The following is a 24,222-nucleotide window of genomic DNA, read 5'->3' as shown; positions in this document are numbered from 1 at the left end:
ACTCCCGGTCGGTCTTGCATGGGTAAAATGTGAATCGAGTTCTATGACTGTCCAGTACTGACATAGATCAAATATAAAAGCGAATACTGTCGCTCTTAACAGCTTCATATTGTGTATTCTGATCAGAAATTTTGCATGTATCTGGTATCCGACAGCATGTTGTCATACTGATTATTACAACAAACAGGTGGCCTGTCCGATTTTATATTTAAAAAAAACAACCAATGATGGACTCACCTGACTTTGCATGTAAATATTTTTTTGCTACCAACCGGATTCCTTGTGAAGTGCACATTAATGAGCCTCGTGGGGTGGAGTTGCTTACACTGGCTCTCACACAGCTGATGGCAACACCTAAAGTCAATTTGCTGAATTTGTTAATCTGAGGAAAACTTCTTTAAACCAAATAACCCAGTGACTGGCATCAGCAAATGCCACCAGTGATGGGGAGGGAATCTATTTTTTTTAACTTTTTAATGAAAGTTTATTTATTAGTGTCACAAGTAGGCTTACATTAACACTGTAATGAAATTACTGTGAAAATCCCCGAGTCGCGCCACACTGGCGCCTGTTCGGGTACACTGAGGGAGAATTTAGCATGGTCAATACACCTTTTGAACTGGAAATCTAAAATGAAATGGCTGTTTTGAGGTTGGTTAATTAAATCTAACTTCCTGCACTGGATGCTGAGCATTTTGCTTCTAAACCTGTGGGTTTTTTTAGTACATGTTTTTTTTGAAAACCCGAGTGTGAGTAACACTTTATCTACAGCATTTTGCTCTGCAGGTGTTTGTTAGTGATAGACTTGAGACAGGCTGGTGGACAAGTCACAGACTAAATTTAACAGCGACAACGGGAAAGTGATACGTAGGCAGAAGGAGACAATATAAAATCGGCACAGTGGTTAGCACTGCTGCCTCACAACACCACGGGCCTGGATTCAATTCCTGGCTTGGATCACTGTCTGTGTGGAGTTTGCACGTTCTCCCTGTATCTGCGTGGGTTTCCTCCGGGTGCTCCAGTTTCCTCCCACAGCCCAAAGATGTGCAGGTTAGGTGGATTGGCCATGCTAAATTGACCCTTAGTGTCCCAAGATGCATAGGTTAGGTGAATTAGCAGGGTAAATATGCTGGATCACAGGGATAGGGCCTTATAAGGTGCTCTGTCAGAGTCAGTGCAGACTCGATGGGCTGAATGGCCCCCTTCTGCACTGTAGGGACTCTATATGAAAATAAATAGTACAGTTCTAAATAGAATGCAGGAACAGAGAAATCTGGGGTATATGTCCAAGTTTTTGAAAGTGGCAGTTGGTTGAGAAAGTGGTTAAAAGGGCACATGGGATTCTAGAATCCAGAAATGAGAGCTTTACAGTGTGAAAGGAGACCATTTAGCCCATTATGTCCCTGAGTAATTTAATACCATTCTCCCCACGACCCTGCACATTCTTCCCTTTTCAAATAACAGTTTAGCTCCCTCTTTTGAGTGCGTTATTTGAATCTGCCTCCACCACTCTCTCTCTCTCTCTCTCAGGTAGTGCATTCCACACCTCAACCACTCGAGGAGAAAAGATTTTCACACATTATCACAAATTGCTTTAAATCTGGGCCTCCCTTCTTGACCCTTGCACGAGTAGGAATGCACTCTCCCTATCAACTCTGTCCAGACCCCTCAATTTTGCATATCTCTATTTCATGTCCTGCCAGCCACCTTTTCTCCAAGGAAAACCGTCCTTAACTTCTCCAATCTATTCCCATGAACCTTTTTTTTCTGAAGAACCTTTTACAAAACGCTGGTTTGTCTTCAATTCTGGGCAGAACACTTTAAGAAGGATGTAGAGGCTTTAGCAAGGGTGCAGAAACACTTGCAAGGATAGTTTCAGGCTTCCATTATGAGGATAGATTGATTAAGCTGGGGCCACTCTTCTATTCAGTAAAGGTTGAGGAGATTTGTAATCATGATGAGGAGAAACTGTTCCCGTTGGAAGGATTGGGGAATCGACTACACCAATTTAATGTGAGCGGCAAAAATGAGGATAAACACTTTTAGCAGTAAGTGGTTGGGATCTGCAACTTGCCATGGTGGCACAGTGGTTAGCACTGCTGCCTCAGTGCCAGGGACCCAGGTTCGATTCCTTGCTTGGGTCACTGTCTGTATGGAATTTGCATGTTCTCTGTGTCTGTGTGGGTTTCCTCCAGGTGCTCCAGTTTCCTTCCACACTCCAAAGATGTGCGAATTAGGTGGATTGGCCAAGCTGAAACAGTATGTAGATAGTCCAACTAGGGAAGGGGCCATACTGGACCTGGTATTGGGGAATGAACCTGGCCAGGTAGTCGATGTTTCAGTAGGGGAGCAGTTTGGGAACAGTGACCACAATTCAGTAAACTTTAAGATACTGATGGATAAAAGATGAGTGTAGTCCTCATGTTAAGGTGCTAAATTGGGGGAAGGCTAATTACAACAATATTAGGCAGGAACTGAAGAATGTAGATTGGGGGCAAATCAACATCTGGCATGTGGGAGGCTTTCAAGTATAAGTTGATGGGGATCCAGGACCAGCACGTTCCTGTAAGGATGAAGGATAAGTATGGCAAGTTTTGGGAACCTTGGATAACGAGAGATATTGTGAGCCTAGTCAGGAAAAAAAAGTATTTGTCAAAGCTAGGAGGCTGGGAACACACGAAGCAAGTGCGGAATACAAGGAAAGTAGAAAGAAACTTGAGCAAGGGGTCATGAAAAAGCACTAGCCAGCAGGATTAAGGAAAATCCCAAGGCTTTTTATACATATATGGAGAGGGTTGGTCAACTCGAGGACAAGGGAGGGTATCTATGCATGGAGCCAGAGAAAATGGGTGAGGTATTAAATGAGTATTTGCGTCAGTATTCACCAAAGAGAAGGACTTGGTGGATGCTGAGTCTGGGAAAGGATGTGTAGATAGTTTGAGTCATTTTGAGATCAAAAAGGTGGTATTGGGGTTCTTGAGAAACATTAAGGTAGACAAGTCCCCAGGGCCTGATGGGATATACCCCAGAATACTGAGAGAGGCAAGGGAGGAAATTGCTGGGGCCTTGAGAGAAATCTTTCTATTCTCACTGGCTACAGGGGAGGTCCCAGAGGATTGGAGAATAGCCAATGTTGTTCCTTTAAGAGGGATAGCAAGAATAATCCAGGTAATTACAGGCCGGTGAGCCTTACATCAGTGGTAGGGAAATTATTGGAGAGGATTCTTCGAGACAGGATTTATTCCCACTTGGAAATAAGTGGACGTATTAGTGAGAGGCAACATGGTTTTGTGAAGGGGAGGTTGTGTCTCATGAACTTGATCGAGTTTTTCGAGGAAGTGACAAAGATGATTGAGGGTAGGGCAGTGGATGTTGTCTACATGGACTTCAGTAAGGCCTTTGACAAGGTCCCTCATGGCAGACTGGTGCAGAAGGTGAAGTCACATGGAATCAAAGGTGAGCTAGCAAGGTGGATACAAAACTGGCTCTGTCAAAGAATACCGAGGGTAGCAGTGGAAGGGTGTGTTTCTGAATGGAGGGCTGTGACAAGTGGTGTTCCTTAGGGATCAGTGCTGGAACCTTTGCTGTTTGTAATATATATAAATGATTTGGAGGAAAATGTAACTGGATTGATTAGTAAGTTTGCGGACGACAAAGGTTGGTGGATTTGGGGATAGTGATGAGGACCATCAGAGGATACAGCAGGATATAGATCAGTTGGAGACTTGGGCGGAGAGATGGCAGATGGCGTTTAATCCAGACAAATGTGAGGTAATGCATTTTGGAAGGTCTAATACAGATGGGAAATATACAGTAAATGGCAGAACCCTGAAGAGTATTGATGGGCAAAGGGGATCTGGGTGTACAGGTTACTGGAAGTGGCAATGCAGGTGGAGAAGGTAGTCAAGAAGTCATACGGCATGCTTGCCTTCATCAGCTGGGGTATTGAGTTTAAAAATTGGCAAGTCATGTTGCAGCTTTATAGAACCTTAGTTAGGCCGCACTTGGAATATAGTGTTCAATTCTGGTCGCCACACTACCAGAAGGATGTGGAGGCTTTGAAGAGGGTACAGAAAAGATTTACAGGATGTTGCCTGGTACGGAGGGCATTATCTATGAGGAGAGGTTGGAGAAATTTGGTTTGTTCTCACTGGAGCAATGGAGGTTGAGGGGCGACCTGATAGAAGTCTACAAGATTGAGAGGCATGGACAGAGTGGAGAGTCAGAAGCTTTTTCCCAGGGTGGAAGAGTCAATTACTAGGGGGCATAGGTTTAAGGGGCAAGGTTTAAAGGAGATGTACGAGGCAGATTTTTTACAGAGTAGTGGGTGCCTGGAACTCGTTGCCAGGGGAGGTAGTGGAAGCAGATATGATAGTGACTTTTAAGAGGTGTCTTGACAAATACATGAATAGAGGGATATGGTCCCTGGAAGGGTAGGGGTTTTTAGTTAATTCGGGCAGCATGGTTGGTGCAGGCTTGGAGGGCCGAAGGGCCTGTTCCTGTGCTGTAATTTTCTTTGCTCTTTGTAAATTGCCCCTTAGTGTTAGGGGGACTAGCTAGAGTAAATGAATGGGGCTACAGGGGTAGTGGATGGGTGGGATTGTGGTTGGTACAGACTCGATGGCTGAATAGCTGCCTTCTGCACTGTTAGGGTTTCTATGGAACATGTTGTCCAAGAGTGTAGTAGAGGCAGATTCGATCGTGGTTTTGAAAAAGGGAATTGGTATCATGACGTGAAGAGAAAATTTGCTTGGTTGTGTGAAACAGTGAGGTAATGGGACTAGTTGAAGTTCTTTCAGAAAGTCAGCATGAATATAATGGGCTGAGTGGTTACAGCACAGAAAGAGCCCACTCCTGATTCTACACTGCATGACGCCAACTTTCCAAACTTTTTTTTTCTGATTCCAAATCCAATCAATTGTGAGCACAAAGTTAGCTAAAAACACAATGCAAATGGTATCCTGCTCTCCTGCTGAAGGTTGGGCCTCCTACACTGATTCTCAAATATTCCCTTCTTGCCCTCTCCCAGAAATTACAAATCCCATTACTAATCATAGAATCCCTATAGTACAGAATGAGGCCATTTGGCCCATCGAGCCTGTACTGACCACAATCTTACCCAGGCCCTACTTGGGAAAAGAATTTTAGGCCCTCATGTGCACAAACTATTTCAGATCTGTTCTTTGCCTCTTCCCTTCACTTCCTGCTGGGGTGTTAGTGCGGATAAATGTTTCCAATGACACTGGACTTCAGAAGTGCATCAAAGGAACTAGGAGACCCCGTGATAAAGCCCCACCAAGGAGTTGGTTCCCTTTCTGCAGTTGTGTTTTTATTAATGTGTACATGCTTGTGACTCATAACCGACGTTCCCAGCATGACACCCATTACATCAACTTGACCAAACCATTACCTCAGCTGAATTTCACTTAACAGTCAGTGGCAGGTCTGAAAATAAGCTTAGCAACCACTTTGTTAAAAAAGGGAAGTGTTTCACTACCTCTTTGGTATTTCAACTGCAAAGGAACTGATGAAAAATAAAGTCAGCAGATGGTAAATTTAAATTTGGTTATCAATTTAGGGATTGCGTGGTGGGAGATTTTAACTTTAAAAATGAGATTCGAGGTATCAACTTAGTTATTGTGATCCTTGCACTTATTTTTTCTCTTCCTCCTCCTCCCCAATAATTAAGATGACCTCTTGTGCTGAGAGGTTGTTTTTCCTTGTGGGAGAACCTAGAACCAGAGGACGTTAATCTCGGAGTAAGCAGTCACCCATTTAAGATAGAGGAGGAATTTCTTCTCTGAAGATAGTGAATCTGGAATTCTTTGCTGTAGCGGCTGGGTCATTAATAATGTTCAAGGCTGAGATAGACAGATTTTTAATCAGTAAGGGAATCGAGGGTTATGGGGATAAGGCGAGAAAGTGGAGTTGAGGATTAGATCAGTTCAGCCATGGTTTCATTGAACGGCAGAGCAGACTCTGGGCCGAATGGCCTACTTTTGTTCCTACAGTTATGGTCTTATGACCTGAAAAGTGTTGGAAAATCGGATTATCCTACTTTCTTGTCATCAGTGAAATCCTGGCCCAAGTTCCTTACCTGCACAAACAAGTTGTATACTTCGCGGCATATCCCTTGTTAGTCAAAATACCCTGTTTGTTTTTTGTGCACCTTTTGGAAGCAGAGGAAGATGCAACCATCTTGTAGACAACAGGTACTCGGCCTCTGAGATGAGACCTTTTTTGACCTTCCACATAGAAGTCCACTATAGGATATCTAACATTCCAGATTTTAGAAAATCCTCTGTTATAATTTATTTCCCCACCACCATTATCTGGAAGACCTTTGTAAAAATGATGGAAACATAATTTGATGGTTTTTTTTGGACTGAAGTGAAGTATTCCCTGGTGTTACCCAAGGTTCAGTTACAGGACCATTGCTGTTTTTGATTTAATTGATGGCTTGGGAGTGGAGGGTACAGTTCTGAGATTTGTAACTGATGTGAGACTTGGGAGTGGTGGGCACAGTGAGCAGGATGGGAATATACAGGCTGGCAGAACGGACAGAGACACGACTGATAAAATACAGCACGAAAGAATGTGAGGTGATGCACTTTGACAGACTATGCACTTTGGTACAATTGTAAAGTAATTTCAGGGACAGAGAAACCTGTGATTGTTTTTGTGCAAATCCTGGCAGGACGCATTACCAAAGCATGTAGATCCTAAGCTTTATAAATATGGGCAACATGGTGGCACAGTGGTTAGCACTGCTGCTTCACAGTGCCAGGAACCTGGATTTGATTCCCATCTTGGGTCACTGTTTGTGTGGAGTTTGCACATTCTCCTCGTGTCTGCGTGGGTTTCCTAGCATCCTGGTTAGGTGCATTGACCCAAACAGACGTCGAAGTGTGGTGACTAGGGGAATTCCCCAGTAACTTCATTGCAGTGTTAATGTAAGCCTTACTTGTGACTAATAAATAAACTTTGAGTCAAAGACAAAAGCTACAAAGGTTTTTAATTGAATTTATCGCAAAGTAACCGTTTGGCCCTTGTTGGACCATTGTGTCTCATTTTAGGCATGATGCTTCAGGGAGGATGCGAAGGCTTTGGAGAAGAGATTTACTAGAATAGGAACATAGTAATTAGGAGTGGGAGTAGGCCATTCAGCCCTTCGAGCTCGCTCCACTATTTAACATCATGGTTGATCTTATCCTGGTCTCAACTCTGTTCTCCTGCCTGCTCCCCATAGCCCTTTATCCTGCTTTGCATCAGAAACATATCTATCTCTCTTGAATCGGAGTGATTTTCCCTCCACTGCATTCTGGGGCAGAGTGTTCCACAGATTCGCAACACTGAGGGAAGTAGTTTCTCCATCTTAGTACTGAACCTACCTCTTCTCTCTCTATATTTATGACCTCTTGTTCTAGACTGTCCCATAAGGGAGAACATCTGTTCAACGTCCACCTTATTAACACCCTTTAGCATTTTATATACCTCAATTAGACTTCTACCCCCCCCCCCCCATCCCCCACCATTCTTCTGAACTCCAGCGAATACAAGCCCAGGCTATTCAATTGCTCCTCGTGCAACAGCCCCTTCATCCAGGGTTGAGGGATTACAGGTACATTGAATGACTGGAGAAGCTGGTGTTCTGCTTGGGTACCATGCTCTCAGAAGATTGACAACCATGGACTTCCAGATGGATTGGTCCATGATTATGCTTGGCAAAGTGCTGCAGTGCTTTAAAGTTGCTGTCTGTAGTGTGGATGACCAGGGAACTCTCCCACTCTTACCGTCTGCTATCAGGCAAATTGGAAGGATTGACTACTGATAATGAACCTGTTTGGCCAAATTATGAATGCACCTTCCTTGGCCATCAAGCTCTGAAGTGGGACTTGAACCTGGAGCTTCTGATGTATGGATGCTGCTCTTGCACCACCGGACCTACCGTGATATAACAAAAGCTGTTTAAAGTCTTAAACCATTAAATAAACAGTTTCCAAAGGCTGACAGTTTCATAACCAAAGGACCCTGTTTTAAAGTGACTGGCAACAGCACTAAGCATGAGGCAAAGCTTCACGATGCAATGAGTGGTTAGCACTTGGACAGTACTATCTGAGGGTGCCGAAAATGAATTCAGTCGTATCTTTCGAAAGGGAATTGGATAAGCACAAAAGGGGGAAAAATGATGCAGGAATTTGAGTAAGAGTCAGGAAGTGAACTAGGCAAAGAGATAATGCACAGGTTAGGCTCAATGGCTTCCTTTTTATATTGCATTATTCCAAGATGAATTTGATTTATTATTGTCACATGTATTAACATAGTGAAAAGTATTGTTTCTTGCGTGCTGTACAGACAAAACATACTCTTCATAGAGAAGGAAAGGAGAGAGTGCAGAATGTAGTGTTACAGCCATGGCAGGGTGTAGAGAAAGATCAACTTGATGCAAATTAGGTTCATTCAAAAGTCTGACAGCAGCAGGGAAGAAGCTGTTTTTGAGTCGGTTTGTACGTGACCTCAGACCTTTGTACCTTTTTCCAAAGAAAGGTGGAAGAGAATGTTCGGGGTGCATGGGGTCCTGAATGACGCTGGCTGCTTTGCCGAGGCAGCGGGAAGTGTAACAGTCAATGGATGGGAGGCTGGTTTGCGTGATGGACTGGGCTACATTCACGACCATGAATGTTTGTTAGTCATTTGGATTCAAAATGTTGCTGGTGTCCCAGTAGATCAATGGTTTTAACTTTACAGCAAAGTTATTGCAAAGTTGCTTTGCTCTAAATATTTGCTAATTCACTTAAAATTGTCTTATTAAAACTTCTCAATTTAAACAACTGGGTTTGTTGGTCATTTTCACTCAAATTCTAACAAACCAGAGTTTGTTACGGGTAGGATCCTGGCATGGATAGAGGATTGGCTGACTGGCAGAAGGCAGAGAGTGGGGATAAAGGGGTCTTTTTCAGGTTGGCAGCTGATGACTAGTGGTTTGCCTCAGGGATCAACGCTGGGACCATAACCATTTCACAATATCTATTAACGGTTTGGAAGAAGGAACAGAAGGCACTGTTGCTAAGTTTGCAGATGATACAAAGATATGTAGAGGGACAGGTAGCATTGAGGAAGCAGGAGGGCTGCAGAAGGACTTGGACAGGTTAGGAGAGTGGGCAAAGAAGTGGCAGATGGAATACAATGTGGAAAAGTGTAAGGTTATGCACTTTGGAAGGAGGAATGGAGGCATAGACTATTTTCTGAATGGGAAAATGCTTAGGGAAACACAAAGGGACTTGGGAGTCCTTGTTCAAGATTCTCTTAAGGTTAACGTGCAGGTTCAGTCAGCAGTTAGGAAGGCAACTGCAATGTTAGCATTCATGTTGAGAGAGCCAGAATACAAGAGCAGGAGTGTACTTCTGAGGCTGTATAAGGCTCTGGTCAGACCCTTGTGGATTACAGGGTCAAAGGTAGGGTTCTGAAGACTGTGGAGGAACAGAGAGATCTTGGGGTCCATATCCACAGATCTCTAAAGGTTGCCACTCAAGTGGATAGAGCTGTGAAGAAGGCCTATAGTGTGTTAGCTTTTATTAACGGGGTTGGAGTTTAAGAGCCGTGGGGTTATGCTGCAACTGTACAGGACCTTGGTGAGACCACATTTGGAATATTGTGTGCAGTTCTGGTCACCTCACTATAAGAAGGATGTGGAAGCGCTGGAAAGAGTGCAGAGGAGATTTACCAGGATGCTGCCTGGTTTGGAGGGTAGGTCATATGAGGAAAGGTTGAGGGAGCTAGGGCTGTTCTCTCTGGAGCGGAGGAGGCTGAGGGGAGACTTAATAGAGGTGTATAAAATGATGAAGGGGATAGATAGAGTGAACGTTCAAAGACTATTTCCTCGGGTGGATGGAGCTATTACAAGGGGGCATAACTATAGGGTTCGTGGTGGGAGATACAGGACGGATATCAGAGGTAGGTTCTTTACGCAGAGAGTGGTTGGGGTGTGGAATGGACTGCCTGCAGTGATAGTGGAGTCAGACACTTTAGAAACATTTAAGCGGTTATTGGATAGGCACATGGAGCACACCAGGATGATAGGGAGTGGGATAGCTTGATCTTGGTTTCAGATAAAGCTCGGCACAACATCGTGGGCCGAAGGGCCTGTTCTGTGCTGTACTGTTCTATGTTCTAGACCCCATTTGGAGTACTGTGAGCAGTTTTGGGCCCCATATCTAAGGAAGGATGTGCTGGCCTTGAAAAGGGTCCAGAGGAGGTTAACAAGAATGATCCCTGGAATGAAGAGCTTGTCATATGAGGAATGGTTGAGGACTGGGTCTGTATTTTTTGTAGGTTAGAAGGATGAGGGGGGGATCTTATTGAAACTCGCAGGATACTGCGAGGCCTGGATAGAGTGGACATGGAGAGGGTGTTTCCACTAGTGGGGAAAAACTAGAACCAGAGGACATAACCTCAGGCTAAAGGAAAGATCCTTTAAAACAGATGAGGAATTTCTACAGCCAGAGAGTAGTGAATCTGTGGAACTCTTTGCCACAGTAGGTTGTGGAGGCCAGGTCATTGAGTGTCTTTAAGACAGAGATAGGTTCTTGTTATGGGGGAAAAGGCAGGAGAATGGGGTTGAGAAGAATATCAGCCATAATTGAGTCTTCTCTGCCATTCAATGGGCGGAGTGGCCTAATTCTGCTCCTATGTCTTATGGTCTTACAGTAGTGTGTTTATTTGTCAGCTAAGATTGATTTCTCAAAGGCAAAAATGAATTGGGGGGGGGGGGGGGGGGTGGAATCCTAATGAGAAATGAAACTTCCAAATATTGCAGCTCTGTTTTCTAATAATCTTGAAGGAAAATCATACAATTATGCATCCAAATTTGGAGTTGGGAGCTTCAGTTGCTGGGATTGTCGAGAGTAGAGTTCAAAACTTGCTCAGATGCTCTTGTTAAGATGCAATGCAGATGTAGGGTGCCAGCTTAGTTTAAATGTATTTTTTACTTGCCATCCTTCATGTTGTGTATCTCTATTGATATGTGCCAGGAAAGAGTGAGTTGGTTCATAAGACTCCAACAGGTAACCAATCTTTCCCAGAATTGAAGAGAATAAGTTTGACTGGAATTGACTTGCAACAATTTGTATTTCTATTGCACCAAAAGTGGTGCGAGCCAAGTATTTTTTAAAAATTCATTTTGTGGGACATGGGTGTGACTGGCTGGGCCAGCATTTATTGCTCATCCCTAGTAGCCCAAGGGCAGTTGAGAGTCAACCACATTGCTGTGGCTCTGGCGTCAAATGTAGGCCAGACCAGGAAAGGATGGCAGATTTCCTTTCCCAAAGGACACGAGTGAACCAGATGGGTTTTTTCCAACAGTCAACAATGGCTTCATGGTCATCAGCAGATTCTTAATTCCAGGTTTTCAATTAAATTCCAATTCCACTATCTGCTGTGATGGGATTCGAACCCAGGTTCCCAGAACATTGGCTGAGTTTCTGGATTAATAGTCTAGCGGTAATACCACTAGGCCATCGATCCTTCGTTGATATTGAGCCTAAACCAAATTTGCTGTGAATTGTAACCTAATATTCCTTTGACCCTAGCTGAGGAGTTAATCTTGGTCTTGCCTCTCCCATCATATTGTGCAGCCATTAGTACGCAAAGCATAGAAGCTAAATTATTGCTTTGTTTTTTCTCTCCCCTGCAGGCTCGGGCAGAGTCCATTTGTCTTGTTGATCACAATATTGCAATCCTGCAAGGCACAGCAAGAATTTTTTTCATCGCCCTTTGCTAATCATCACTTTGCTGAAAATGGTTGGATTCAAGCCCACAGACATTCCTCCAACCGCTGCAGTGAAATTCATTGGCGCTGGGACAGCTGCTTGCATAGCTGACCTGTTCACCTTCCCTTTGGACACTGCTAAAGTCAGATTACAGGTAAGATCGCCAGCCATGTTCTCATGTGCGTGTATAGATAAGCAGATGGCTTGGACTAGCATAGACATTGGCATACCATCTGATTTCGTCTGATACATTGTGAATTCTTCACTTTCAACCTTCACAGTAACATTTTCTAGCTGGTCTCGTTTAATTGTGCCAAAAGCACTGAACACTTCCTGGCAATTTAAAAAAAATTAATTTGTGGAACATTGGCATTGCTGGCTGGCCAGCATTTATTGCCCATCCCTAGTCATCCTTGAATTGAATGGCTTGCTAGGCCATTTCAGAGGACAGTTGAGAGTCAACCACATTGCTGTGACTCTGGAGTCACATGTAAGCCAGACCGGGTAAGGATGGCAGATTTCCTTCCCTGAAGGGCTTTCGTGAACCAGACGCTCGATAGACTTTTGATTTATTATTGTCACATGTATTAGTATACAGTGAAAAGTATTGTTTCTTGCGCACTATACAGACAAAGCATCTTGTAGATGGGGAAGGAGAGGGTGCAGAATGTAGTGTTGCAGTCATTGCTAGGGTGTAGAGAAAGATTAACTTAATGCAAGGTAGGTCCATTCAAAGATCTGATGGCAGCAGGGAAGAAGCTGTTCTTCAGTCTATGTGACCTCAGACATCTGTATCTTTTTCCCGACGGAAGAAGTTGGAAGAGTATGTACGGGGTGTGTAGGGTCCTTGATTATGCTGGCTGCATTTCTGAGGCAGAGGTGCTCGATAGACTTGCATGTTCTCATTGTCTTTAAGCATGCATGAGGTTTATTTCATCCAGACTGAGGAGCAGTTTTATCACTAGTTCATTTGCATTTACACTGCTTAAACCATTATCTCCCATTCTGCCATTATAACGGACCCAATATTAGCTGTGTAAATATAGGGAGTAGACAGAGGACACCTGTTCTTCCACCAGCTAAACTAAAACTTCAGTGTAAACTCCTTGTGTAGTAGAACTCATTGTCATTCTCATAGCTGCCAATCTTGTCCTGGCTTGGTGTTTAGTGCTTGTGTTACATTGTCCACTTTGGCCTTTTATCAACAGTAAGAAATAGCAAATGATGAATCTTCCTGCTCCTCAAATCTCTACTTACAATATTTCTATATATGTAATTTTTTTACAAATAACAGTTTACAAGCCCCGAGCTGGAATTACCCTGTGATGACCAAGTGCTGGATCTGGGATGCCTAAGTATTAGACTAGTCTACATGTGAGTTGGGCTGAGCCCAAATCACAAGTGCCTGTTCATCCGATTTTTGTCCTGCACAGATTCAAGGAGAAGTGAAGTCTGCTGCAGAATCGGCCACCGTAAAGTATAGAGGTGTCTTTGGCACTATGGCTACAATGGTTAAGACTGAGGGAGCGAGAAGTCTCTACAGTGGCTTGGTAGCCGGTCTCCAACGTCAGATGAGCTTTGCTTCGGTGCGCATTGGACTTTATGATTCTGTGAAGCAATTCTATACCAAAGGATCTGAACGTGAGTATAGCTTGTTGTAACCAACACCTCAAAATATCGTGGCTGGGATTCTCCAACCTCACTCTCTCCCTGCCAGCGAGAACGGAGAATTTGGCACTCAGCCAAAACCCCATTCACTACAGCGGGACTGGAGAATCCCAGCTGCGAGTGAAATCGGAGAATTCTGGCCCATGTCTTGAGTTGCTTATGCCACTTAATGATGGTTAGAATGAAAGATGCTTGACTTCTCCCTATAGGCAGTCTTCTGGATACTTTACAGTCCAATTTAATTCATTTCTTTATGCCACTAGATGCAGGGCGAGGCTGCTAATTAGACTTGAGGGTGAAGAAAAATCAAAAGGCAGATGCATTTTTGATTGGCAGGTTCCATTAGTCTGGGGAAAGACTAGCTACTGAGCAGTGTACTTTTTCCTAGATTGCTCAATGCTTATTAATTTAGTCCCTCTTTATTTTAATACGTTGTGCCAATTTTCCTGAAGTAACTTTTTATTTTGGGTGATGTCAGTCATGCGTTAAACCTGGCCAGATTTTCAATATCCAGTCACTTGGGACTTTTTGTTTTGGGAAGGTAGACCTTGCGAATGTGTTTGATTTACCTTGGTTGCTGATGTTCAAAAGGTGGTGGAAATGAAAGCTGAGGAGCGGCTGCCAAAGAGATCCAGACAGGTTAAGTGAGTGGGCGACAAGATTCCAAGTGGAATGTAATGTTGGTGGAGTTGAGGTTATTCACTTTGGTTGTAAGAATAAGAGCAGAATATTTTTTTTAAAGGTGTGAAAGTTATAGACGCGGGTGTGCTCATACAGTTAGCATGCAGGTGCAGCATTTGTCAAATGACGCATGGGGTGCGATCTTACCAGCCATTCACGCCACGCTTCTGCTGCAGTGAGGTCGGAGAATTTGGCGGCCAGCCAAATCTCCGTTCACTGCGGTGGGATGGGAAAATTCAGCCGGCCTGATCGGTGGTAAGATTCCAGCTATAGTATGTTGGCCTTTATTGCAAAGAGAATGGAGTACAAGAGTGAAGATGTTTTGCTACAACTGGACAGGGCTTTGAGACCACACCTGGAATACTGTGCAATCCTGGTCTCCATATTTAAGAAGGATATACTGGCATTCGAGGCTGAACTGCAAAGGTTCACTTGATTGGTCCTTGATGAGGAGGTTGTCCTTTGTTGAGAGGCTCACCAAATTGGGCCTCTGCTCTCTGGAGTTTAGAAGGTTGAGAGATGGTCTCACTGAAGCACACAAGATTCTGAAGGGGTTTGATTGTGTGGACAGATTTTGTTCTTTCCCTGGCTGGCAAATCTGGCAGAGTCTCCAGGTAAGGAGGTCGATCATATAGGACTGGGAGGAGAAATTATTTCACTGAGTTTTGAATCTTTTGGCATTCTCTATCCCAGAAGGTTGTAGGTGCTCCATCGTTTTAATACATTTAAGACTATAGTGCCTTGAATCGAGGGACATGATGAGTGGACGGGAAAGTGGAGTTGTGGAACAGACTACTGTTGACACACACTTCTCCTCTGTTTTGACTCGTCTTTAATTTGAGGAAAATTCCTAAACGCATTGTTCACTAATTGTTCTAGTTGGCAAAAATAATGTGATCAATTTTTCATACGTGGTTTAATTCTTTAGATGTTGGCGTTGGCAGTCGCCTACTTGCTGGTTGCACCACAGGAGCCATGGCTGTGGCCTTTGCCCAACCAACTGACGTGGTGAAAGTGAGGTTTCAAGCACAAGCAAATGTGTCTAGTCCAAACAGAAGATATAATGGCACCATTGAAGCCTACAAAACCATTGCCAAGGAAGAAGGTATCCGAGGGTTATGGAAAGGTATGTGTCCTGTCGATCCTCAATTTTATTTGGAATGGCGTATTGCAATAGCTGATGCCTTTTTAACTTTTTCTGTTATCCGACAGGCTGTCGGTCATTTCTTTCAGCTGTCTGCAAGGACAGAAAATTCTTAATGGGTCTAACGAGGAGCTGAAATTTTGTCCCCGAGTCCTGAATCTGCTGGGTTGGGGAACACAAATACTGGCAGCGGGACCCTAAGGGAGGCTTTGTAGTGGGGGGTGATGGGGATGATTAACAGGCCGCCTCCAGGGGGCCCCATCCAATTAAGGATGACCACCAAGTATCACAACTAGAAGGACGCTCTAAAAAATTTTAGTAGGTCAATATTTAATAAAGGGGAGGGGGATAGAATTAAATGAGGCTTTACTGGCTGTTCAGTCTGCTTCATCAGCCTTGCTCTGGCCTCGCGGGGTGGGATCCTGCATATCGCCTGAGAAATGCCACTGAGTGCTGTTATAAGCAGGAGGGGGGATTAATTTAGATAGCTCTGATTTCTCCTCTCATCACTCGTCTGTTTTTAAAAAAAAAGAAAGGTATTTTTGATTTTCTTCAAAAATCCTTCCGTTTTGGAACGATCCAATTCTCTCAATCACCCCACAGCAAACTTGAGATAAGGTAACATAAGAGTTGGCTTACTTTACACACAATGTTGGAAAGGGTTTCGCAACGTCCACCCCTTTTTGCACTCATCCAATAAAAGAGGAATAAGGGATACAGGGCAGACTGCGATAAAGTAATAATTATGGTTTCATGCGAGTCCAGTAAGTCAATGTCCAATGAAGATGCTTTTGGTAGAATTCCTGGTCTTGGTCCTAGGAACTCAGTTACAGTTTGAGTCTGTTGAAGATCCAACAAAGTATTCTTGTAATTAGATCAAAATAAAGGGCCCTTTCTGGAGTTCAAGATGGAAGTCACAGGCAGGCTGCTAGCCTAATTTTCTCTTTGGCGGGTTAAACCGCAACTGAAGATAAAACCCAAAAGCTGTACAATTAGGGCAATTCAAACAGCTCCAATCTCAGTTGAGACAGGGTTGTTTCAGCCAGTGAGGCTCCTGATTAAAACCCATTGTGTTTTGAGCAGGTAACTGTCGAAGCATAAACGCAATGTGGACGATGAGTCACAAATAGCTCTGCCTTTGCTGCCTGGTGCAGACATCTTGTCCATTATCCTTTTTGTATCGGCTCAGCTGAAATGTTTATACAATGCAGGGAGAGTGTTGCATTCCAGGGGTTTGACCTGTTATCCTTTGTCCATTTTTAAACTGTTCAGAAACTTCCCAAAAGATCATGTGGTATCTTGGTGCACAATTTGCAGGTTGGAGGAAGCTGACATTTACCATGCTATCGGTTCATCCATTTGTTTATTTAAATTAAAATATTTTTATAAATTAGCCAGAGTGACCTAAAATGATTTTCCTCCTTGTCTTCTGATCATAGAATATAGAACATTATAGCGCAGTACAAGCCCATCGGCCCTCTGTTGTGCTGACCTGTGAAACCAATCTAAAGCCCATCTAACCTACACTATTCCAATATCCATATGTTTATCCAATGACCATTTAAAGCCCTTTAATGTTAGCGGGTCCACTACTGTTGCAGGCAGGGCATTCCACCCCCTTACTGCTCTGAGTGAAGAACCTACCTCTGACATCTGTCCTATATCTATCACCCCTCAATTTAAAGCTATGTCCCCTCATGCTAGCCATCACCATCCGAGGGGGGAAACCCCTATCTAATCATCTTATATGCCTCTATTAAGTCACCTCTTGACCTTCTCTCTAGCGAAAACAGCCTCAAGTCCCTCAGCCTTTCCTCATAAGGCCTTCCCACCATACCAGGCAACATCCTGGTAAATCTCCTCTGCACCCTTTCCAATGCTTCCACATCCTTCCTATAATGCGGTGACCAGAACTGTACGCAATATTCCAAGTGTGGCCGCACCAGAGTTTTGTACAGCTGCAACATGACCTCCTGGCTCCGAAACTCAATCCCTCTACCAATAAAAGCTAACACTCCGTATACCTTCTTAACAACCCTATCAACCTGGGTGCCAACTTTCAGGGATCTATGCACATGGACACCGAGATCTCTCTGCTCATCCACACTACCAAGTATCTTACCATTAGCCCAGTACTTTGTAATCCTGTTACTCCTTCCAAAGTGAATCACCTCACACTTTTTTGTGCATTAAACTCCATTTGCCACCCCTCGGCCCAGCTCTGCAGCTTATCTATGTCCCTCTGTAACCTGCAACATCCTTCTGCACTGTCCACAACTCCACCAACTTTAGTGTCATCCGCAAATTTACTAATCCATCCTTCTACACCCTCATCCAGGTCATTTATAAAAATGACAAACAGCAGTGGCCCCAAAACAGATCCTTGTGGTACATCACTAGTAACTGAACTCCAGGATGAACATTTCCCATCAACCACCACCCTCTGTCGTCTTACAGCGAGCCAATTCCTGATCCAAACCACTAAATCACCCTCAATCCCATGCCTCCGTATCTTCTGCAATAGCTTACCGTGGGGAACCTTATCAAACGCTTTACTGAAATCCATATACACCACATCAACTGCTTTACCCTCATCCACCTCTTTGGTCACCTTCTCAAAGAACTCAATAGGGTTTGTGAGGCACGACCTACCCTTCACAAAACCGTGTTGACTATCCCTAATCAAATTATTTCTTTCTAGATGATTATAAATCCTATCTCTCTTATAATCCTTTCCAAAACTTTGCCCACAATAGAAGTAAGGCTCACTGAACAAGGGGACAACATTTGCTATCCTCCAGACTTCTGGCACTATTCCTGTAGACAATGATGACATAAAGATCAAAGCCAAAGGCTCTGCAATCTCCTCCCTAGCCTCCCAGAGAATCCTAGGATAAATCCCATCTGGCCCAGGGGACTTAGCAATTCTGGAAAGTGTGAAAATAGATAACACCTCCTTATGAACCTCAATCCCGTCTAGTCTAATAGCCTGTATCTCAGTATTTTCCTCGACAACATTCTTTTTCCTGTGTGAATACTGACAAAAAATATTCATTTAGTGCCTCTCCTATCTCTTCGGACTCTACACACAACTTCCCACTACTGTCCTTGACTGGCCCTAATCTTACCCTAGTCATTCTTTTATTCCTGACATACCTATAGAAAGCTTTAGGGTTTTCCTTGATCCTACCTGCCAAAGACTTCTCATGTCCCCTCCTGGCTCTTCTTAGCTCCCTCTTTAGGTCTTTCCTGGCTAGCTTGTAACACTCAAGCACCCTAACTGAGCCTTCACGTCTCATCTTTATATAAGTCTCCTTCTTTCTCTTCACAAGAGATTCAACTTCTTTAGTAAACCATAGTTCCCCTGCTCGACCACTTCCTCCCTGATCATGAGTGTCCTTACTAGGCACTTTAGTTGGCCACCTTCCTATGGGCGGGTAAGTTGCTGTCAGCATCCTCCCCTCACTCCTTCAAAACACTTAACAAACATGAAAATGCACAGGAGGCAGGAACTGGCATGCTGGCCTGGCGTGACGCCTGATTCCAGTCCTGCATCCACTGCCGAAAGAGAATTCTAGGTGGTTCAACTTGGAAATCTGCCAACTTTCTCGAGCTGGAATTCAATTAAATGTTTTGCTCAATTAGATTGGAAGGTTCATGTTAGCAATCTTCAAAAGAAGCTTGATTATCTTGTCCTGTCTTGTCCTATCACAGCCTGTCCTGTCAGCTGTGTTAAATCTTTAAAACTCTTGCAGCCATTGGAGACTTAACATTCAGCTAATATCCAAGGGCCTTCTACCTTTCTTAATTTTTGTGCATATTTGTTGAAATAAGGTAGCTTTGTTGTGTTTTGAGAGGGAGGGTAAGAGGCAGGATCTAAGTATAAATAAACATGTAGATTTTAGTTTCTAGATTGGTATAGATATTGTTAAAATCAAGATGTAACTTGTTTCCCCAGGGACCATGCCAAATATTGCCCGTAATGCTATTGTGAACTGCACAGAACTCGTTACCTATGATCTGATCAAGGATCTGTTGATGAAGAATGGTCTCCTAAGTGGTAAGTGTTAACAAATGTTCTCTAACATTGGAATGTTAGACACTCTGAACTGACTGTAGTTGAAATGTGGAATTTTCCAGTTTGGATTGAGCTAGTTTAAGGAATCTATTCCATTTATCAATTCAAGGAGAAATTAAACTGGGAAACAGTTTTGACTACGTTCTAAAGTGTCAATCGCATTGACATTGCCTTCTGAAATTGAAGGTGACTTTTGCTTAAAAGGAACTAAATACTCTTCAAAATGTACTTCTGCTGCTAGGAATAAGCAGTTGGTTTGATAGCAGTCTTGAGTTGTACCAGTTGCAGGTGGGTGGCACAGTGTTTAGCACTGCTGCCTCACAGCTCCAGTGACCAGGGTTCAATTGCAGCCTTGGGTGACTGTGTGGAGTCTGCACATTCTCGTGTCTGCATGGGTTTCCTCCCACAGACCAAAGATGTGTGGGTTAGGTGGATTGGCCTTGCTAAATTGTTCCTTTAATGTTCAAAGATGTGGAGGTTAGCTGGATTAGCCATGGGAAATGTGTGGGTTTACAGGGATAGGGTGGGCGAGAGAGCTTGGATAAAATGCTCTGAGTCAGTGCAGACTCAATGGGCTGAATGGCCTCTTCTGCACTGTAGGGATTCTATGATTCTAGATATTTTGTACATGGTTCCTGTATCTAGTTGTAGTTTCAAAATGCATGAGCAAACCAGCTGACCCACTGCTTACACTCGCTCCTAATAGACATTCTGTACATATTGGGTGTGATTTTCCGGTTGTGTCTGCCTCAACTCCAGAAATTCCCACCCGATGTCAGTGGACCATTAAATGGTCTGCCAAATTTTCCACACTACCTGTGACAATTCCCACAGCGGGGGGAGGGGCTGGAAAGTTTACCCTAATGTAATGATTAGCATTACCAGTGAAGTGGAAATATGGTTATAAAGAAACCAATTTGTGCAAGACTCATTTTTGTCTTTCAATAGTTTCTTTAGGAACCAATAAAATGGCTAACTAAGGAAATTAAAGACAGTTTCAAACTGAAAGAAAAGGCATATTAATGCTGCAAAGATTAGTGGTAGGCCAGATGACTCGGAATTTTAGGAACCAACAAAGGAAGCTTTGAAGGAGGGAATAGAATGGGTAAACTAGTGGGAATATAAAAATAGATAGTAGGAGCTTCTACAAATACATTATAAAGGAAGAGTGGCTAATTAAATATTGGTCCTTTAGAAGATGAGACTGGGAAACAAGGAAATGTCAAAGACTTCAAATAAGTATTTTGTATCTGTCTTCATGATAGAAGCATCCTGAGAACAGTAGAAGGGGTCAGGAATGTCTTGTCACTAGAGGGGGGGGGGGGGGGGGAATACTAGGAATGCTAATGGGACTTGAGGCTGTCATTCCCTTAGACCATATGGTCTGCATCCTAGGGCCTGAAAGGAAGTGGCTGCAGAGCTGGTGGATGCATAGGCTGTAATCTTCCAAACTTCCCCAGATTCAGGAAAGATCACAGGGATTGGAAAGACTTGTTCATATAGTTTTTTAAAATATTATCTAATATACTTTTTTATATGTGACCATTTCTGGTTTAAGATTTGCATCCAATTTAATTAAATATGGAAAGAGGTGAATGATAGGAAGTTGCTTTATTTGACCCATCCTTGCAGAATGGGAGCATGGGTGAGAAGCCCCAAATGGCCCCGTCTGGCCATTGTACCGGGGAGAGCGAACAGGAATAAATGCCTTCCTACAGCTGGACATGTTGGATCACTTGGAGTGCTGTGAGATGCACTTGGGCCACACCAGATCTGTTTTTGATTCGTAGCTAATCTGTTTAATGGGAAATGCTCAGATGTTATAGCCATATATTGATGGGGTTTTACGAGGTCATCAAAGTCTGCAAATTGAGTTCAAGATGCCCATTTTCTCAGTTGCTTGGAATAGAATCATAGAATCTCCACAGTGCAGAAGGAGGCCATTCAGCCCATGGAGCCTGCACCAAGAATCCCACGCAAGCCCTATTCCCACAACCCCACATATTTACCCTGCTAATCCCCCAACATGAAGGAAGAATTTAGCATGACTAATCAACTTAACCCGTACATCTTTGGACTGTGGGAGAAAACCGGAGTACCCAGAGGAAACCCATGCAGACACTGGGAGAACGTGCAAACTCCACACAGACAGTGACCCAAGGCTGGAATTAAATCTGGGTCCCTGGTGCTATGAGGCAGCAGTGCTAACCACTGCCACTCATATTTCTGATTTTTAAATGGTTCAAAAACTAAGAGGAATGTTCACATGACTCTAATCACACCAATTCAAATTAAAATGTATTGTTAATATCTTCCCAACCAGTGTTTTGGTGCTTTCTCTACAGATAACCTTCCATGCCATTTCTCTTCTGCTATTGGTGCTGGATTCTGCACAACCATTATTGCTTCGCCTGTTGATGTAGTGAAGACAAGATACATGAACTCTGCCCCTGGTCAATATAGCTGTGCCTTAAACTGTGCAGTGACCATGTTTACAAAGGAGGGTCTTACAGCCTTCTATAAAGGGTAAGTTCTTAACACTAATGTTTCTAACCTGTTAGAAATGCAAATATTGGCTCATGTTTGCATTTGGTAGTGGGTATCTGCACCTTAATTTGGGGGGGATACTTGTTGGTGAAATGAGGGTTGAATCTCCGTATTCAGGTTGCAAATAGAACACTGGATCTTGAGGGTATGGAGGACAAAAGCAAGGAATCTATTTAATAGAATATCAGCAATTAGGATGTTGAAAGAAGTTGGGGCTTATTTTTGATTTCGCTAAATTAATTTAATGCAAAGCTGGTTTATGTTTGAGCTGCTTCCTGTTTAAGCATGGAATATTGCATGACTTCAACAGCTCCGCTTAAAATGAATTCCACTTCTAGAATAATAAGGGGTTGCAAGCGTATGAACATAGAAAACTACAGCACAAAGCAGGCCCTTCGGCCCCACAAGTTGTGCCGAACATATCCCTACCTTTTTTTAGGCCTACCTATAAACCTCCATCCTATTGCGTCCCATGTACTCATCCAGGAGTCTCTTAAAAGACCCTATTGAGTTTGCCTCCACCACCACTGACAGCAGCCGATTCCACTCGCCCACCACCCTCTGTGAAAAACTTCCCCCTAACATCTCCCCTCTACCTACCCCCCAGCACCTTAAACCTGTGTCCTCTTGTAGCAGCCATTTCCACCCTGGGAAAAAGCCTGAGTCCACCCAATCTATGCCTCTCAACATCTTATGTACCTCTATTAGGTCTCCTCTCAGCCTATGTCTCTCCAAGGAGAAAAGACTGAGCTCCCTCAGCCTATCCTCATAAGGCATGCCACTCAATCCAGGCAACATCCTTATAAATCGCCTCTGTACCCTTTCAATCTTTTCCACATACTTCCTGTAATGAGCTGACCAGAACTGAGCACAGTAGTCCAAGTGGGGTCTGACGAGGGTCTTATATAGCTGCATCATTATCCCTGAACTCCTAAACTCAATCCCTCGATTGATAAAGGCCAGCACACCATATGCCCTCTTAACCACCACCTCCATCTGCGGGGCTGATTTTAGAGTTCTATGGACCTGGACCCCAAGGTCCTTCTGATCCTCCACAGTACTAAGAGTCTTTCCCTTTTATATTGTACTCCTTCATCCCATTTGACCTGCCAAAATGGACCACTACACATTTATCTGGGTTGAAGTCCATCTGCCACTTCTCCGCCCAGTCTTGCATCCTATCTATGTCCCTCTGTAACTTCTGACATCCCTCCAGACTATCCACAACCCCACCAACCTTCGTGTCGTCGGCAAACTTACCAACCCATCCCTCCACTTCCTCATCCAGGTCATTTATGAAAATGACAAACAGCAAGGGTCCCAGAACAGTATGGTACAGCTTCCAAATCTAATTAATTTGCTGTGTGCAGTCTGTAGTAAATATGTTTTGAATGTATATCCATGCATGTTTGTACAATCATCTAAGTGCAATTATTATTTCATTTCAGGTTTATGCCATCATTTCTGCGTCTGGGGTCATGGAACATAGTGATGTTTATTACATATGAACAGCTGAAACGAGCTATGATGGTGGCCAGGCTTTAAGAACCTTCTCCGTAAACAAAAATAATGCTTCGTTTTAGCTGCTGAGTTTGCACAACTTGTACACCAATAACAACTCTTTACTTCCTCCTACCTCTTTCTTTAGAATTTTGCATATTTGCTCCAAAATAGGTTGTGCAAGACCTTGAATGACTTCAGGATTTAAATCTTAAATGTTCTGTTGTTTTGTCTGATATTTAATTTCTTTACTGATTTTGATATCTTTCATTGGCACAATGTATCCATTGTTTTTAGACAGTCATGACATTTGTTTTACCATGGACCTTGTCTCTGACAAATTTTCTTTCTCTTCCCCCCCCCCCCCCCCCTCCAAATAAATGTGATACACCAGCAGCAAACAGCTACTGTAAATTTGTGTTGGAAAATCTATTAGCAGTTGGAAAATTTCACTGTGGGATTAAAATACCACGCAGGAAGAACCTTGATTCCAGTTTGGAGTAACGTGCTTGACTTTATAACCCTTTTTAATAATACTGTTGCTGTTCTATTTGAAATAAAACATTCTTTTTTTAATATGTCTCATTGCTGTCTCAAATAATAAAACCTGATTCTTATGGTAAACAATATATACTTTTTTTAACCAGGTTTGTGCTTGTAGCTAGTGCATTTCATTGCAGACCATTTTAAGAATTTTTAAACTGACTCTATAATTTAATTATTTTGGTCTGTTTAGTCATGACCCCTGATGATAGAAATTGTAGAAAATTGCAGCACAGGAGGAGACTATGCAGCCCATGTCCACACTGGCTGATGAGAAGCCATCCATCTGAATG

At 43.3% G+C, this 24,222-nt stretch overlaps 1 protein-coding gene across 1 annotated transcript in view; it reads left to right on the top strand.

The window, feature by feature from the left end:
- ucp2 (uncoupling protein 2) overlaps positions 1-23,962 on the top strand; it is a 35,369-nt gene extending 11,407 nt beyond the window's left edge. The window contains exons 3-8 of the mRNA XM_078222360.1: positions 11,693-11,922; positions 13,202-13,409; positions 15,046-15,243; positions 19,220-19,321; positions 21,685-21,865; positions 23,335-23,962. Of these exons, the coding sequence (XP_078078486.1) occupies positions 11,797-11,922; positions 13,202-13,409; positions 15,046-15,243; positions 19,220-19,321; positions 21,685-21,865; positions 23,335-23,431 (912 nt within the window). The 5' untranslated portion in view covers positions 11,693-11,796 and the 3' untranslated portion in view covers positions 23,432-23,962. The remainder of the gene's footprint in view (positions 1-11,692; positions 11,923-13,201; positions 13,410-15,045; positions 15,244-19,219; positions 19,322-21,684; positions 21,866-23,334) is intronic.
- The last annotated feature ends 260 nt before the right edge of the window (positions 23,963-24,222 follow it).

The sequence above is a fragment of the Mustelus asterias genome, chromosome 10 (genome assembly GCF_964213995.1).
Source record: "Mustelus asterias chromosome 10, sMusAst1.hap1.1, whole genome shotgun sequence".
Classification (NCBI taxonomy): Eukaryota; Metazoa; Chordata; class Chondrichthyes; order Carcharhiniformes; family Triakidae; genus Mustelus; species Mustelus asterias.
The sequence above is the reverse complement of the archived record's forward strand: the minus strand, read 5'-3'. Positions and strand labels throughout refer to the sequence as shown.